General features: G+C 41.9%; 1 protein-coding gene across 1 annotated transcript in view; it reads right to left on the bottom strand.

Moving 5' to 3' along the window:
- SLC27A2 (solute carrier family 27 member 2) overlaps nt 1–16,489 on the bottom strand; it is a 57,436-nt gene that overhangs the window by 12,897 nt on the left and 28,050 nt on the right. The window contains exons 4-6 of the mRNA XM_004611782.2: nt 15,020–15,144; nt 3,165–3,359; nt 1,725–1,815 (exon numbers count right to left, since the gene is read on the bottom strand). Of these exons, the coding sequence (XP_004611839.2) occupies nt 1,725–1,815; nt 3,165–3,359; nt 15,020–15,144 (411 nt within the window). The remainder of the gene's footprint in view (nt 1–1,724; nt 1,816–3,164; nt 3,360–15,019; nt 15,145–16,489) is intronic.

Here is a 16,489-nt window from a genome sequence, read left to right as displayed (position 1 = left end):
CATGAGCAGGGGATGTATTTCCATTTCCTCGTGTCCTCTTTTATTTCTTGAAATAGTGTTTTGTAGTTTTCTTTGTACAAGTCCTTTACTTCCTTAGTTAAGTTGATTCCGAGGTACTTGATTTTCTGAGGCACGATTGTGAACTGGATTGCTTTTTTCATGTCACTTTCTTATTTCTCATTATTAGCATATAGGAAAGCCATGGACTTTTAAGTATTGATTTTATAGCCTGCAACTTTACTACAAAAGTCTATTGTTTCTTGGAGTTTCTTGGTAGAGGTTTTAGGGTTCTCTAAATATAGTATCATAGCATCTGCGAATAGTGAGATCTTGATTTCTTCCTTTCTTACCTGAATGCCCTTAATATCTTTTTCTTGCCTAACTGCTATTGCAAGTACTTCCAGTACTATATTGAACAGAAGTGGAGAGAGTGAGCATCCTGATCTCATCCCTGATCTTAGAGGGAAGGCTTTTAGATTTTCCCCACTGAGGATGATGCTTGTTTATAGTAGATGGCTTTGACCATATTGAGGAAAGTCCCTTCTATACCCATTTTTGCAAAAGTTTTTATCATAAATGGGTGCTGGATCTTGTCAAATGCTTTCTCTGCATATATTGATATGATCATATGGTTTTTTATCTTTTCTTTTGTTGATATGATGGATTGTGTTGATTGATTTCTGAATGTTAAACCATCCTTGCATCCCTGGGATGAATCCACTTGGTCGTGGTGTATGATCTTCTTGATGAGTTGTTGAATTCTATTTGCTAATATTTTGTTGAGAATCTTTGCATCCATGTTCTTCAGGGATATTGGCCTGTAGTTTTTTTTTATGGTGTCTTTGTTTGCTTTTGGTATTAGGGAGATATGAGCCTCATAGAAACAAATTAGAAATTGAGCTCCCATTTGACCCAGCAATACTACTCCTGGAAATATATCCAAGAGAGGCAAAAAGGTATAGTAGAAATGACATCTGCATTTGTATGTTCATTGCAGCTCTGTTTACAATAGCCCAAATCTGGAAAAAACCAGAGTACCCCAAAACAGATGACTGGTTAAAGAATCTTTGATACATCTACACAATGGAATACTATGCAACTGTTAGAAAAGATGAAGTCATGAAATTTGCATATAAGTGGATCAACATGGAAAGTATTATACTAAGTGAAATGAGTCAGAAAGAGAGAGACAGGCATAGAAAGATTGCACTCATCTGTGGAATATAAAATAACAGAGTGAGAGACTAACACCCAAGAGTAGTAAAGATAAGGACCAGGAGGTCTGCCCCACAGCTTGGAAACTGGCCTCACATTCTGGGGGAAAAGGCAGCTGAGATAGAGAAGGAAACACCAAGTAAAGGATGTTGGGAGGACCCATTCGGGATGAAAGATGCCAAAAGTAAACTATAGACCAAACAGGATGGCCACTCAATACCTCTTTTGCAAACTACAACACCCAAAAAGAGAGAGAACAAAGGGAATGCCCTGCCATAGAGCAGGGTGGGGTGGTGGGGGCTGGGGTGGGGGTGGTGAGAAGGATACTGGGAACAATGGGCACTGGTGGAGGGTTGGGTAAATGATAACTGTATGACTGAAATGCAAACATGAAAGTTCCTAAGTTTGTAACTGTACCTCATGGTGATTCAATAATAAATTTTTTTTTTAAAAGCCACTTGGTCAAGGTAAGAAAACACACAGGCTAATAGAATAAAAGCCCACTGTACCTTTGGGAACTTTGATGCAATATCCATTTGCATCTCGGACAGGTTCATCTTTTTCCACATCATACTTAATCAGTTCATAAGTTATGACTTTCTGGCAAAATTAAAATATATCAGTTTGAGTACAGATTCTTTTATATTAAAAATAATTCTGCTACAGTATACATCAAATACATATATCTTTTTTTTGTGGGGGGGGCAAGGGGCTCATCTCCCAAGAAGTACTCAAGAGTCCTCCGATCCCTCTGGTGTTTCTTGGTTAATCTGCCAGTGGGTCAATGTGAAGCCCTAAGAATCGGATACAGTTTGGCCTTTGCAGTGCTGGGGATTCTCTGGCCGCCCTAGAGGAAGGTTCTTAGGGATTCTAATCATACACAAATGGGAATGGCACCAAGAAGACTATGTGAGTTGTAGGTATGTCTCTCTAAGAACATAGCTGGTGGTGCTTGGGGGTTTCTAGGGCTTCACCCAGTGATGTTTGTGGGGGGAGGCATGTGGTACTGGGGATCGAACTCAGTGGGCCACGTGCAAGATACAAGCCTTAATTGCTGACAAGTACATACACATAAAGTGCATAGTTTGGTATAGTTCTACACATGTGTATACCTATGTCACTACCACCCAGGTACAAAGCATTAACAAAACGCAAAAAATTCCCTTCTCTTTCATCACATTTCCCCAGTTTTCTGACTGTTACCACCTGTAATTAGTCTTAAACATCTGAGTGGTAAAACATAGAGCTATGTGAGCTGCTTTCAAAGTATGAGCTGTCTTTTTGGTGGAGTTACCTGATAAATATAAATGCTCCCAACAGCTTAGAACTGGGCCGTATCCCGTGCAAGGTTCTGGTTGTTCTTAACCCTGGCTGCCTAGCTCTCAGCTAACACTTGGTCCCAACAACTGAGTCCAAAGCTCAAGGGGTTTGGCCTACTCTTGTTGATATAAAAAGTGAGCATCACCACATGACCAAAAGGCAAAGAACACATTTCAAAGTACACAGCGAATGAATGGGATTGGCACCCATCAGGGATTCTTATCAAACCCAAATGGGAAAAGAATCAAGAAAACAATGTGAGTTGTAAGTATGTTTCAAACAGAATGGGTTACTAACAGAATCTAATATTTATTATTATTAGGGGGATTATTTATTTATTTATTTATTTATTTATTTATTTATTTATTTATTTATTTTCATGGTGCCAGGGATGGGAACCTAGAATTCCCACATGCAAGGCAGGCTCTCAAATACTGAGCACATCCCTGGCCCCATTTTTTTTTGAGGTTTCTGTCAGAGAATAAGCAAACCTTCCTAGGTGAGCGGGGTGGGCATGGGCTCTGATGCTGCACCAATCTCTGTTCATCATGCGGTCACGACTCAGCTCTTTAGAAACCTCTTTATTTGGAAACCTGGATCCCTAGGCACTCACTGTTCATTGTACTTACTCTCTGCAGGTAGTTTACTCTTCCAATAGCACCGATTTTTCTTGTATAATTCATAAAGCCAATATTGCCTTCCGTGGCAGCATAGAACTCATAAATGTGAATGTTCCCAAATTTCCTGATGAATTCTCTCCACACATCTCCTCGCAAGCCGTTTCCAACTGCCATTCTCACTTTGTGATCACGGTCATTCGGTCTCTGTGGCCAGAGGAGAAGCAGACAGTTGAAATATTGGCAGAGTCTGTACTTGACATGTTAATGACTGCTTCTGGGTTTCCACATACTCACACTGGTTATGGGTTCACTGTTCCCTGTGGTGCTTGCAAGACCACGCAGTGTTGGGGATGGAACTCAGGCTCTGGGATACAGAACATGTGCTCTAGTCCTGTGCTTGTCCCCAGGGCCCCCGTGGATGCTTTTCCTGTCACTTCTACACACTGCACTCCCTCCACCTCAAACCCAACACACACAGTATGCACAGATAGCTAGAACTCTTGATTTAGAAACCCCCAAATTGGATATTTTCGGAGGTTTTTGAAAATAGGAGCCACAGCCTCTGATGCTTTGCCCAGTGCTCAGGTTGGTGGTGCAGGAGACTGAACACATAGGCACATGCTCCTGGGTTTGTTGACATATCCTTCACACTCTTTTTTAAAAACTTTTTTTTCTTATTTAAGTATTATTTTATTTTATTTAAAAAATTTATTAGTGAATCACGGTGAGGGTACAATTACAGATTTACATATTTTCGTGCTCGTGTTTTGGCTCGAGAACTCATCCCTCCACCAATAGTCATTCTCCACCACCAATGATCCCAGTATCCCTCCCACCCCCCATACCCATCCCCTCCCACTCACCCCCCCTCCCCCCCTCGCCTCTGTGGCAGGGCATTCCCTTTTGTTCTCTCTCTCCTTTTGGGTGTTGTGGTTTGCAATAGAGGTATTGAGTGGCCATCATGTCCAATCTATAGTCTACTTTTGGCATGTATCTCCCATCCCGAGTGGGTCCTCCAAAAACACTTCACATGGTGTTCCCATCTCTATCTGAGCTGCCTTTTCCCCCAGCATGTGAGGCTGACTTCCAAGTCATGGAGCAAACCTCCTGGTACTTATTTCTACTACTTTTGGGTGCTAGTCTCCTATTATGTTATTTTATATTCCACAGATGAGTGAAATCTTTCTATATCTGTCTCTCTCTTTCTGACTCATTGCTAAGTGGATCACTGTGAGATAGACCCTTACAATGCTGTTTATGATTGGGTTTCAGTCATATAGTGTTCCAACACCCATCCCTACACTAGTGTACATTTTCCATCACCAGTGTCCCCAGGTTCCCTCCCAACAAACCCCAACTCCTGCCTGCCCCTATAGCAGGTGCTTTCTCTCTCTCTCTCTCTCTCTCTCTCTTCTCTCTCTCTCTCTCTCCTTTTGGGCATTGTTTTTTACAATATTGTTACTGAAAGTTAACACTCTATTTTGATTTTGGGATAAAGGGCGGGTGACACCCAGCAATATCTGGGAGTCACTCCTGTTGGTACTCAGGGGCCACTCTGGACTTTGTGCTGGTGAGGGGGTGTCACTCCTGGTGGTGTTTGAGGGACCATGTGTTGCAGGGGATGGAACCTAGGCCCCTTGCATATAAAGCATGTGCTCAGTTCCTTAAGCTATCTCCAAGATCTCCAGTTAAAATTTATTTATTTATTTAGGCCACAGCCAACACTGCTCAGGGCTTACTTCTGGCTCTGTGCTCAGGAACCACTTCTGATGGGCTCAGGAAACCCTATGAGATACTGGGGATTGAACTGGGGTCTGCTGTGTGCAAGGCAAACACCCTACCCACTGTACTATAGTTCTGGCCCCTCAATTTTATTTTATTTATTTTTTCTTTTTTTTTCTTTTTTTTTTCATCTGGACTTTATTGATCTAATAAAATTACATTAAGAATTGAAATGAATTATACATTATTGTGCTCATGTTTCCCCCATACAAAATTCGAGAACCCATCCCTTCACCAGTGCCCATCCTCTACCACCAGTAAACCCAGCATCTCTCCCACCCTCCCCAGTCTCGCTCCCCCCCCCCACTCCACACTGTCACTATGGCAGGGTATTCCCTTTTGTTCTCTCTCTCTGATTAGGTGTTGTGGTTTGCAATAAAGGTGTTGAGTTGGCCCCTCAATTTTAATTTCATATTTATTTTTAGGTTTTGGGTCACACCTGGCTGTGCTCAGTGATTACTACTGGCAGGGCTTGGGGAACCTTATGTGGTGTTGTGGATCAAGTCCAGGTTCCTTCACCCCTGCACTATCTCTCTGGCTTACCTATTTGATTTTTAAGAGGCAAGGTGAGAAAACTTAACAGAACTAAGTGATACCAACCTTTAACCTATATTCAAGCTGATCAAAACTACTTTTGCTGTGCCAGTGATTAAACTCAGATTCCATGCATGAAAAGTAGGAAGATTCCCGCTGGGCCACATCCCTAGCCTTGATTAAATCCAATATGAAGCAAGAACAACATCCTGGTTGCTTCTTTCCTTTCCTTTTATTTTATTATTATTATTTTTTGGCTTTTTGGGTCACACCTGGCAATGCTCAGAAATTACACTTGACAGTGTTTGGGGGACCATATGGGATGCCAGGGATCAAACTGGGTTGGCCCTGTGCAAGGCAAATGCCCTCCCCGCTCTACTATCACTCCAATACGACCCTGGTTTTCTTAGTGAGGGTAGTGAATTTCCAGGAAGGAGGGAGCTTCATGAGAAAGATCTGACATAGTCTGAAGCAATGACTTTCAATTGAGAATGACAAAGGCAACTGAGAACAGTTGTGCCAGAGGCTGAAGGAAGGGAAGTCTGAGGGAGAGGTAGACGGAGGCAGTGAAAGAGAATCCTTTCCCACCATCATTAAAAAGAAGTAATCTTAGGGCCTAGGGGCCCTGGAGAGTAGAAGCCTCACTTTGATGGATGGAGTGATTTTGTGGTGCTGGGGATCTACTGAGAGTTTCCTGCCTGCATGGGAGAGCCTGGCAAGCTCCCCGTGGTGTATTCATATACCAAAATCAGTAATAATGATGGGTCTCATTCCCCTGACCCTGAAAGACCTTCCAATGCGGCATGGTTGGGAAGGATGAGTAAAGAGAGGCTTCTAAAATCTCAGGGCTAGGATGAATGGAGACGTTACTAAGACTGCTAGAGAAAATCAACAATCAATAGAATAATGATGATGATGATGATGGGATCTAACACAGCTCTCCTGTGTGCCAGGAATGCACTTTACTGCTCAGCCACACGCCCCGCAAAAGATTAGTGTTATTACATATTTATTTTTGGGGTGCCAGGGATTGAACCCAGGAGCTCAGGCAAGCAAGGCAAGTACTCTACCAGTGAATTCTACCCCTGGCCCCCGGGAGGAGAAACTCAGGCTCACATCCGAACAGAGATCTAGAGGTCAGAAGAGCAGTGAGAGCTGAACGGAGACAATGGAGCCTTCCGGAAGGGCTGCCCAGGGGAAGAGAGGGAGGAAGCTGATTCCCAGTCGCCTCAGGTGACCCAGGAGGAAGATGTTTTGCTATAAATAAAAATCACAAAGGACAATCTGTTTTGAGAGAAAGAACTGAAAAGAGAGCTGTGTTGGCAAGTGGGAGGAACATGGTTGCTTTCCACTCAGTGAGGCCCCCGCAAACAGACCCAAACCCACGGTGAGTTTTAAAATCCTTTCTATCACGGAGGCAGTTCTTGTGCTCCAGTGAGTCCTGGCCTGGTGGGAGACACAGGTAAATAAATAACTGTAACTCTGACCTTTAACGGAAAGCAGAATAGAACAGGGGAAGGTGTTGTATAACTAGAACTTTTCTCCCACGTCAAATATGAATTTGCTGATCTAGCAAGAGAGAAGGCTCTTTCTTTACGACCCTGTGAGATCAAGGCAAAGAGGATTCAGAATGCATTTCTCTTTGAAAAGAACTGCTGGAAAGAAGAGGTGGGAAGTTCACTGAGAAGGGGAGACTTTTGACATGGCAGTTAAAACTAAACCAAAACAAACCTTGAACTGGTTTCCAAGCAGGAGGAGCCCAGGGCCTAGGGGAATAGGGCACATGCATTTCTTTTTATTTATTTATTTAATTTTTTAAGAAGAGAGCTGGTCAAACCTTTTAGGTAGTAAAGGTCCTTCAGGAGGATAGACAGGTCAATGGAGAAAGAAAGCCCTCTGTATACACTTTTTGAGGAAAAAATGAAATGGGGAGAGAGGGAGGGGACCCCAAGAAACCTTAAGAAACGTTAAGAACTTGCATTATTTCAGGCATTCATCATCAGTGCTTAGTTCCTAGGTCAGAAATCCATTTCCTTTTATAACTACCAGGTACTTCTAAACATAAGGACAATCTTTGTCTGGTGGAGCTGAGACAATCCTGGTTTAAGCTTGTTGTCCAGACACATTTTATTTATTTTTGTTATTTTGGTCATACCCTCTAGTGCTCAGGGCTTACTCCTAGCTCTGTGCTCAGGGATCACTCCTGGCAGTGTCCAGGAGAACATATGGGGTGCCAGGTATTGAACTCAGGTTAGCCGAGTCCAAGGCAAGCGCCCAAATTGCTGTACTATCTCTGTAGCTCCCTGGTGAGCTGACACCCCTTTTACTTTCCAAGTCTCCTTTTGGTTGTAGGAACACCCCATCTATGAGGTACTGTTCTCAGTAGAGGGTTTTCAGAGACGCCCGTTCTCTTCTCCTTTCTCTCCACTGCTGTGTCTCCTTCACTGCTGCTCCAAGAACAGGTCACACATACCTGGAGACTACTTGTTTATGAATAACCATGACCTGAGGGTTATGTGTCAGAGGCCTGCATGAGATGCACTGATGTGGGATTTCCCTGTTAACTCAAGACCGTCCTTATTTCCTAAACAGCCCCATCTCCCTTTGCAACCAAGACAAGGTTGACTCTGACTCGCTCTCTTCACTTCCTGGTCTCAGGAAATGGTAAAGGGTGGAAAGTATCTGTCTCCCCGTTAGACCGTAAACTCTTTTGAAGCCAAGTCTCTCTCCATCATCCACAGTGCCTGGACCTGGGCTCCGCATAGAGAATAATCCTTCCAGGGAAAGAAAAAGTGACCTACACCAGGAAGTCACCCCACCGTTCAACTTCGAAAGGCCCAGACACGGGGATCAGGGCTGGACTCAGGCACAGGTGCCCCGGGTGTCTGGAACCGAGCCAATCTCACAGGTGCAGCTGTCACCTGTGGGTGGTAGGTAACCGGGATCATGGCAACAATGCCACAGGCTCACTTTTCACCACAAACTAGGGATTACAGAGCAGAAGGGATTAGGCTTGAGGCTGGAAATGTTTGTGGGCACAATGAGCTGATCCTGCCTGGGGCCTCCTGAGCAGCCTGGCTCACATCCTGGATTTTGCTTACCAGTGGCTGGGAGTGTTGGCTACTACTAGAACATTCCTTTGAAACAGGACACACTGTTTACTTCTTTAAAAAAATTTTTTTTAAAAGATTGAAAAAAATTGGGGGAGCATATCTGATGGTGTTCAAGGCTTTCTTCTGGCTCACCACTCCTGGTGGTGCTTGGGGGACCATCTGGGGTACCAGGGATTGAACCCAGGTCAGCTACATTCGAGGCAAATGCCTTACCCACTGTATTATGGGTATAGTTCCAAACAGTTTCCTTATCACTCAAGTCAGTGACTTTCTGTCACCTGGCTCACAGTTGCTCTATGTCAGGTTCTTCCTCCCACATTCTGCATAGGCTCTTCCCAAATGGCTGCCCTATTTCTCAACAACTCGGCAGTTGTGAAAACTCATGTCCTCTGGCAAACTTTCCCCAAGTCTGCTCCTGTCCTGGGCTCAGCAGGACAACTGCTGCTCTGTCTCAGAGCGGCTGCATTCCCTTCTATTCTGTTGGCTTTCAGAATGGAGGTGATGCACAGGTTGAAGTTTTAGGCCGGGAAAGAACCATACAATGGTGATCTAATTTTATAGGTAATGCAGATAATGCTAGAGAGGTAAGTGGGTTTTAGTCAGTTGCTTCAGGGTTTTGGTATATTTGAATGTCCCTTGCAAATTGGATAATTTCTATGCGTTGCCCCTAGAAATTTTCTGGTTTTTTAAACTTCCCTTTTCTCCTTCTTTGATATTCTTCTCACATACCCACAAACGTTTCGACGAGCCTCACGCATGAGAGGACCGGCAGAGAAACCCAGGTGTTCGGGACCTGGGGCTGAGATCTCCAAGCCTGTTTGGATTGGGACTGGACCTTCTCCACCCAGACCCCCCATTTTCCAGTAGCTTCGCTGCCACACCCACAAACTTCCCCAGCGCTGTGTAATCCCACCAACGGCCAACATCCAGAGACTATAAGACCAAGCTCCCGGACATCTTATAGCCTAGTTATCCCTCTGGGAGAACCTGGCAAGCTACTGAGAGTCTATTGCTCCCATGGGAGAGCCTTGCAAGCTCCCAGTGGCGTGTTCATATTTCAAATACAGTAAAAGATATATAGATACCTCTCGGAGAGTTTGGTAAGCTACTGAGAGTATCCCGCCCACACGGCAGAGCCTGGCAAGCTACCCGTGGCGTATTCGATATGCCAAAAACAGTAACGATAGGTCTCATTCCCCTGACCCTGAAAGAGCCTCTAATCGTTGGGAAAGTAAGGAGAGGCTGCTAAAATCTCAGGGCTGAGTGTAACAGAGACGTGTATACTGGTTCATGCTCGAGTAAATCGACGAACAATGGGATGACAGTGATACAGTGATACCCACACACAGGATAAATGTGTGTGTGTGTGTGTGTGTGTGTGTGTGTGTGTGTGTGTGTGTGGTGTTGGGGATTAAACTCAGGGTCTCACATCTGGGAGACACAAGCTTTCTGACTGAGCCACATCCCTGAACCAATAGAAACTCATGGAGTATAAATTCCTAAATGGAGTGTGTAACACTGGACTTTAGCAATAGCTTACTATAATGCATATTTCCCCCTTAATAACATTTTTAAGGCAACTAAACACACACCACACACATATGTGTGTATGTGTGCAAATGAAAGGTGACAACTCTATATCACAGGAAATGAACTGGCTTGGCCTTTTATTATAAACACATAAGCCTGATGCCAACGTCCAAATAAAACAATGGAAGAAGGCAGATATTAAAAATAATTAACCTCCAGTAATACTTTAAAAATCATTTAAATCAATAACCTTGTCCTAGAACCCAATTCAGCCTTCAATGAGAGTGACTGACTTGTTTGAATGTATTTTTTGTTTCTTTGTGTATGTAGAAGGTTTCCGTAATTTCTGCATAGACATGGGTCTTTGCATGAGCAAAGCTCCTGAGAGTTGGCCAATAGTCAATAAATGATGACCATTATCTTTCTTTTGTTTTTTTAGGTTTTTGAGTCACACCGACAAATCTCAGGGGATACTCCTGACTCCGTGCTCAGGAATCATTCTGGCGAGCTCAGGGGACCATATGGGATGCTGGGAATTGAACCCAGGTCAGCCACATGCAAGGCAAAAGTCCTACCTGTTGCACTATCGCTCCAGCTCCTATTGGTGGACATTTTCACTGTCAGTGCCTGAGACCGTTTGCTCACAACATGCTGTTATCACATCATACAAAAGTTTCTGTTCTTGAGTCGGGGGAGAAACATCTAGCAGTGCTCAGGGCTTACTCTTGATGCTGTGCTCGGGGGGGGGGGGAGAAACATCTAGCAGTGCTCAGGGCTTACTCTTGATGCTGTGTTCAGGTATCACTCCTGGTGGTGCTCAGGGAACCACATAGGGTGCCGGGGATTGAACCCCAGTCTGCTATGTGCAAGGCAAGTGTACCACTATACCATCTCTCTGGCCCCCATTATAAAAATCTTTAACCTTGTTGGTCAGTTAATTCTTGTGTACTTATTTCTTTTTTAGGCTTTGCTGAATTAGTTTATTAGTATAACTTTCTTTTGTTTTCATATATATATATAAGCTAAAAAGTTCTCTTGAGGTATTTTGACAATTTCTTGTGATTATCAGCGAATTCTTTTTTTTAGTGAAATAAAATGACTTTGAGAAATAAGAGAAAAGAGGAAGAGGGAGAGGAAAGAGAGAGAGAAAGGATGAGATACAAATCTCAGGCTGAGCTGTCAATTTTCTAAGATAGTGAAATGTCTCAAATGCATTTCTTAGACTAGGTTCCAGACAAACCAGAACTCAGATATGGAAAGAAAAGGGTCAGTAGGTACTATGAATCTACTAAACTAGAGGTCATCCATGAATGTTATAACAAGTTTAAAGGGGTTGAAAGTATGAAATCCCTATCAAACTACCTTTGTCTGACAGTATCTGGAGAAAAACATTGAAGGAAGGAGAGTGGATGTGTGTGATGTGTGGACTGTGCATGAGCTCAATAGAACTACATACGCATGTTTCTTTTTCTCAGATCCAAAGGCGGCTCACATTAGCACTGATAGAAATAACATGTACTCTCCCAGGAGACTTCAAAGTGACAAAGCGGTGCGGTGCCTTTCGGCAGAGAAGAAAAGCCAAGTGGAAGGACCCCATATGGGATTCTTTGTTTTAATAGAGAAGCATGCAATCTTGAGGACCAGATGGCTTATTAACAATAACATCAATAATGGCATCAAAAGAAATTTCTGTGCAAAAGCAATTAACTGATGGAATTATTAACTGTTGAATGATTCTGTGGAATCTATTCTCAAAATCAAAATCAAAAGGTATATGCCTGAATATTTTCAGGTAAGGGGAATACTTTACCTCCTCCAACTTAATTATACATTTTTTATTTTTATTTTTTCTTTTGGGGGGGGCATACCCAGCTGTGTGATTTACCCTTGGCTCTGTGCTCAGATTGAGGGACAATATAGGGTGCCAGGGATGGAACCTGGGTTGGTTGTGTGCAAGGCAATCACCTTGTCCACTTTACTATTACGCCAATCTCATTTCAGGAGTAAGAGTTCAGCAAAAGTTGTTGATGCCTTGAACGTGCTAGATGTCAGTCTTGGTGTTGAGATATGACTGTGAGCAAAGGACCCATTGTATGGAGCTTCTATTTAATTGAGAGAACCTGACAAGAGTCATACTAAGCTCTACAAAGAGATTTCACTATGTGTGAGAGCATTACTACTTTTTATGTCAATTAATTGGACAGCGAGGGGTGGAATGATCCATTTGATAGTTAACAGGAGGCCCTCTCTAATGAGGGAAGAGTATAAATAAGGCAGAGATAAAGAGCTAGAAAAGAACATGTTATACTTCTCTGGCACCTAGAACTTGAACATTGCAGGTATTTAAAAAGAGGAAATTAGCCAAGCAGTGATCTTCTGAGTTTGTTTTCTGATGATGATAAAAAAGGATTAAAGGAAGTAGAATCTGGTATGTTTAGTGCATTAATTAATCTAGTGCTTCTCAAATGCTGTGAATTTTGTCTGCTGGGGGTGGGTGTGCACCTGGAAATCTGAAGCCATTTTTATCTTTGCAGCCTGGTGGGCAGAGGGTTGGCATTACTGTTCTGGTCTGGGTAAGGGTCAGTGATGCTGAAAAGGTCGATAGTGCAGAAAGCAAGTCCAGACAGCAAAGAATGAAGAAGGGGAGCCAAACATCAGGAGATCTATTGTCGAGGGTCTCTGATCTGGCCCTCTAACCAGCTGTCATGTTTCTGATGAGAGCCAAAAGGGTGGGCAGGAGGAGGAGTTCTTTAACAATTCCATCAGGGTCTCTGTTAAGAGGATAAATCCAAGGCCCTTAGAGTTACTTTGGGTATCTGTTCCAAGCTTGATGATAGATGTAGTTGGTTGCTTTCAAAGCCACATGGGGATTTAGTCATTAAGTAACATTAAGTAAAAGTTTCCTGCATGCCTTTGGTATAAGAGTGAGCAAGGGAACAATTGTAGTCCCCTGCCATCAGGATTTTACAGCCTAGGGAGATCGGATGCAAGTAGATAAACACCTACAATGTTATAGGGCCACAGGGGATAGTGGTAAGGGATAGATGCAGGGAAAGAGAATAATGCCATTTTGGGGGCCACCTGGTAATTTTAACCTATAAGTTATCATTTGCACTGTGCTTTGAGAGTGAGACTTGAGTAGGTTAAAAAAAACCCATGAAACTGGACCACTGATTCATATAACACATAAAAATCAACTCAAAATAGATTAAAGACTTGAACATAAGGCATAAAGCTACAAAACTCCTAGAAAAAACATAGGTGATAAGCAACTAGATATTGATCTTGATGATAATTTTTTGGATCTGAAGCTCAAGGCAGAGATAACACAAGAAAACATAAACAATTGGATTATATTATATTAAAAGCTTCTCCACAGAAAATGCAACCGACTGATTGGTAGAAAATATTTGAAAATCACATATCTAATAAGGGTTCACAGCCAAAATATCTGAAACACTCATATAGTTCAGTAGCAGACAAAACAATTCCAAGCATTCCATTCCAACTAAAATTTGGACAGAAAAATATGGATAGACCTTTTTCACATGGCCATTAGTATGTGAAAAGACATGCAACATAATGAATTCTCAAAAAAAAAACCCCAACAAACACAATGAGCTATAACCTCACACCCACTGCAGTGTTATTCAAGAACTTATTATCAAAAAGACAAGAATTAACAGGTAATGGTGAAAGTGTGGAGAATAGGGGACCTGGTGTGCTCTTGGTAGGGATGTTAGCTGCTGTGATTACACACATTGGAGGCTTTTAAAAATAGTAGTACCACATGATTCAATCAGGTAGGGCATTTGCCTTGCACGCGGCTGACCTGGGTTCTACTCCCAGCATCCCATATAGTCCTCTGAGCACCACCAGGAGTAATTTCTGAGTGCAGAACCAGGAATAACCCCTATGCATCACTGGGTGTGACCCAAAAAGAAAAAAAGAAATTCCACTTTTGGGTATTTATTTTAAGATAATTTGAAAAATATAGGAGCCCTCATGTTTATCTCAGCACAATTTACAATAGTCAAGCTATGGAACAACTTAAGTTCCCATTAATGCATAAGTGGATAGAGAAACTGTGATGTATACATATACACAACCAGTAGATTATTACCTAGCCTTAAAAAGAATGAAAGTTGTTATTTGTCACAACCCAGGAAACTGAGGGCATCATGTTAAATGAAACATGTCAGACAGATAAAGAAAAACAGCATCGTATCTCATGTATATATGGAATTTTCTAAAAACTCAAGTTCATAGGTTCAGGAAATGGATGGTTAATTTTATGGTTACCAGAAATGGAAGTGGGAGAAAAGAGTTAAGGGAGGAGGTTATAAAAAAGTAAATATTCAGTTATAAAATAGGTAAGGCATGGAGATGTAATATACAGTTTATAACATCTATTGCATATTTTAAAGTTGCTAAGATAGATCTTAAAAGTCCTCACTACAAGAAAAATTTCTGTTATTGTCTTTGGTGACAGATATTAATTGGACTCACTGGGTGATCCTGTACAATATGTACAAATATACACCACAGGGACCGAATAATGGTTTCCCCAACTGTCCATGTACTAGTTTCTAGAACTTGTGAATATTCTGCCTGACAAGGCAGAAGGCACAATGTAATGTTATATACCAGCAAAAATATAGATAGAGATCAAGCAGAGGATATTCCAGGTAGAGGCTGAGATAGAAAACAGATAATAATAATAACAACAACTGTCATTCAGTAAACTCCCCCTATAAGACAGGTGTGGTGTCAACCGCTTTGGACAAACAATTGTATTCTGAACTGAATACTAACATCTACAACCTAAAACACAGCAAGACCCAAAGCAACTTGAATTTCCCTTTTATCCATTTTAAGAAGATAATAAAACTTGGTGAGTGTTACCTGGGGTAAGGTGCATAAATACCGAAGCAGTTCACCAATATACTGAATGACAGTGACATTATATTTTCTGCAGTCATCCCAAAATTGGCTGGCTGAAAATTTGGTCCGCAGTACAAGAGTAGCACCTATAGAAAAGTACAGAAGCGGTTAACAAAGACATGCTACAAAAATCTCCTCAGTTATATTTTTTGTTTTTGAAAGGCAAAAAGTCAATGCAAATTATATTTATAAAAAGACATTGAGTATCAATTATATTCAACAGCAAATATATTTAATGCAAAAATAAAATATTTTCTATCAAAAATAAAATAAAATAATAAAAATTGACTTGTAAGAGCTTTCAATTAAATTGCAGAGAAAATAACTACAGAATTTTTGCCAGCAAAAGTTAGTGAGCAACAAAATATGAAGTCAAATGAGACCTAAACAGAATGTGAGCAAGTGAATTTGTAGATTAAAACTGTTTGGGTCACAAGAGGAGAGAGAGAGAGCAAAAGGGAATGCCCGGCCACAGAGGCGAGGCGAGCTGGGAGGAGGACAGGGTAGGGGTGGAGGAAATGCTGGGACCATTGGTGATGGAAAATGGGCACTGGTGGAGGGATGGGCACTCGACCATCGTATGACTGAAATACAAGCAAAAATGTTTGTAAGTATGTAACTGTACCTCATGGTGATTCACTAATAAAAAATTTTAAAAAATGTTTAGGTCAAAAGGTTTAGAAAGGCTTATTTTGGAAGCGATAGGCCTTGAGAAATTAATATGAAAAAAAAAGACAATTTCAGGTAGAGGAAAGAGTATGAACATGCAGAGTGCATTGTCCAGTTGATATTGGGCGGATATCCAAGAATTAGTTGGCCGATGACTGGGGTGGGAGTGGGTGAGTGGGTCATGGGAGATGAAGCTGGTGAAGTGGCTGGGTCCTGAGTAAGTGGGAATATTCTTCTTTAATAGGTGAGGTAGAATAATGGTTTCCCCAAATGCCAATGTGCTTCCTACAACTTGTGAATATATTCTGCCTGACAAGAATTTCTCAACTCACAAGAGGTGAAGAAGTTAAGGATCTTGACATGGGAAGATCATCCTGGATTATCTAGATGGGTCCAATGGAAATCACAAGAGTTGTTAGAAGAAGAAGGTCAAAGGAGAAAGAGGCGGGATGAAGGACACAGAGAGTTGAAGTGATGTGATTTGAAGATGAAAAAAAGGGGCCCAGGGCCAAGAATCTTTGCAGTCTCTAGAAGCTAGAAAAAAAGAAGATGATGGATTCTTCCCTAGTGCTTGCAGAGGCTCAAGGACTACTGACAGCTTGATCTTAATACTTCTTATCTTCCAGCGAGAGAATAAAACTGCTGTTTTTAAATCACTAAATAGGTTTGTGACAATTTGTCAGGACAGCAATAGAAATACAATACTAACATGACTGGTAAAAATAATATTTCTATCATACACAACCTAATTAAAGGCATGAA

The sequence above is a fragment of the Sorex araneus genome, chromosome 3, assembly GCF_027595985.1.
Source record: "Sorex araneus isolate mSorAra2 chromosome 3, mSorAra2.pri, whole genome shotgun sequence".
Lineage (NCBI taxonomy): Eukaryota > Metazoa > Chordata > Mammalia > Eulipotyphla > Soricidae > Sorex > Sorex araneus.
The sequence above is the reverse complement of the archived record's forward strand: the minus strand, read 5'-3'. Positions and strand labels throughout refer to the sequence as shown.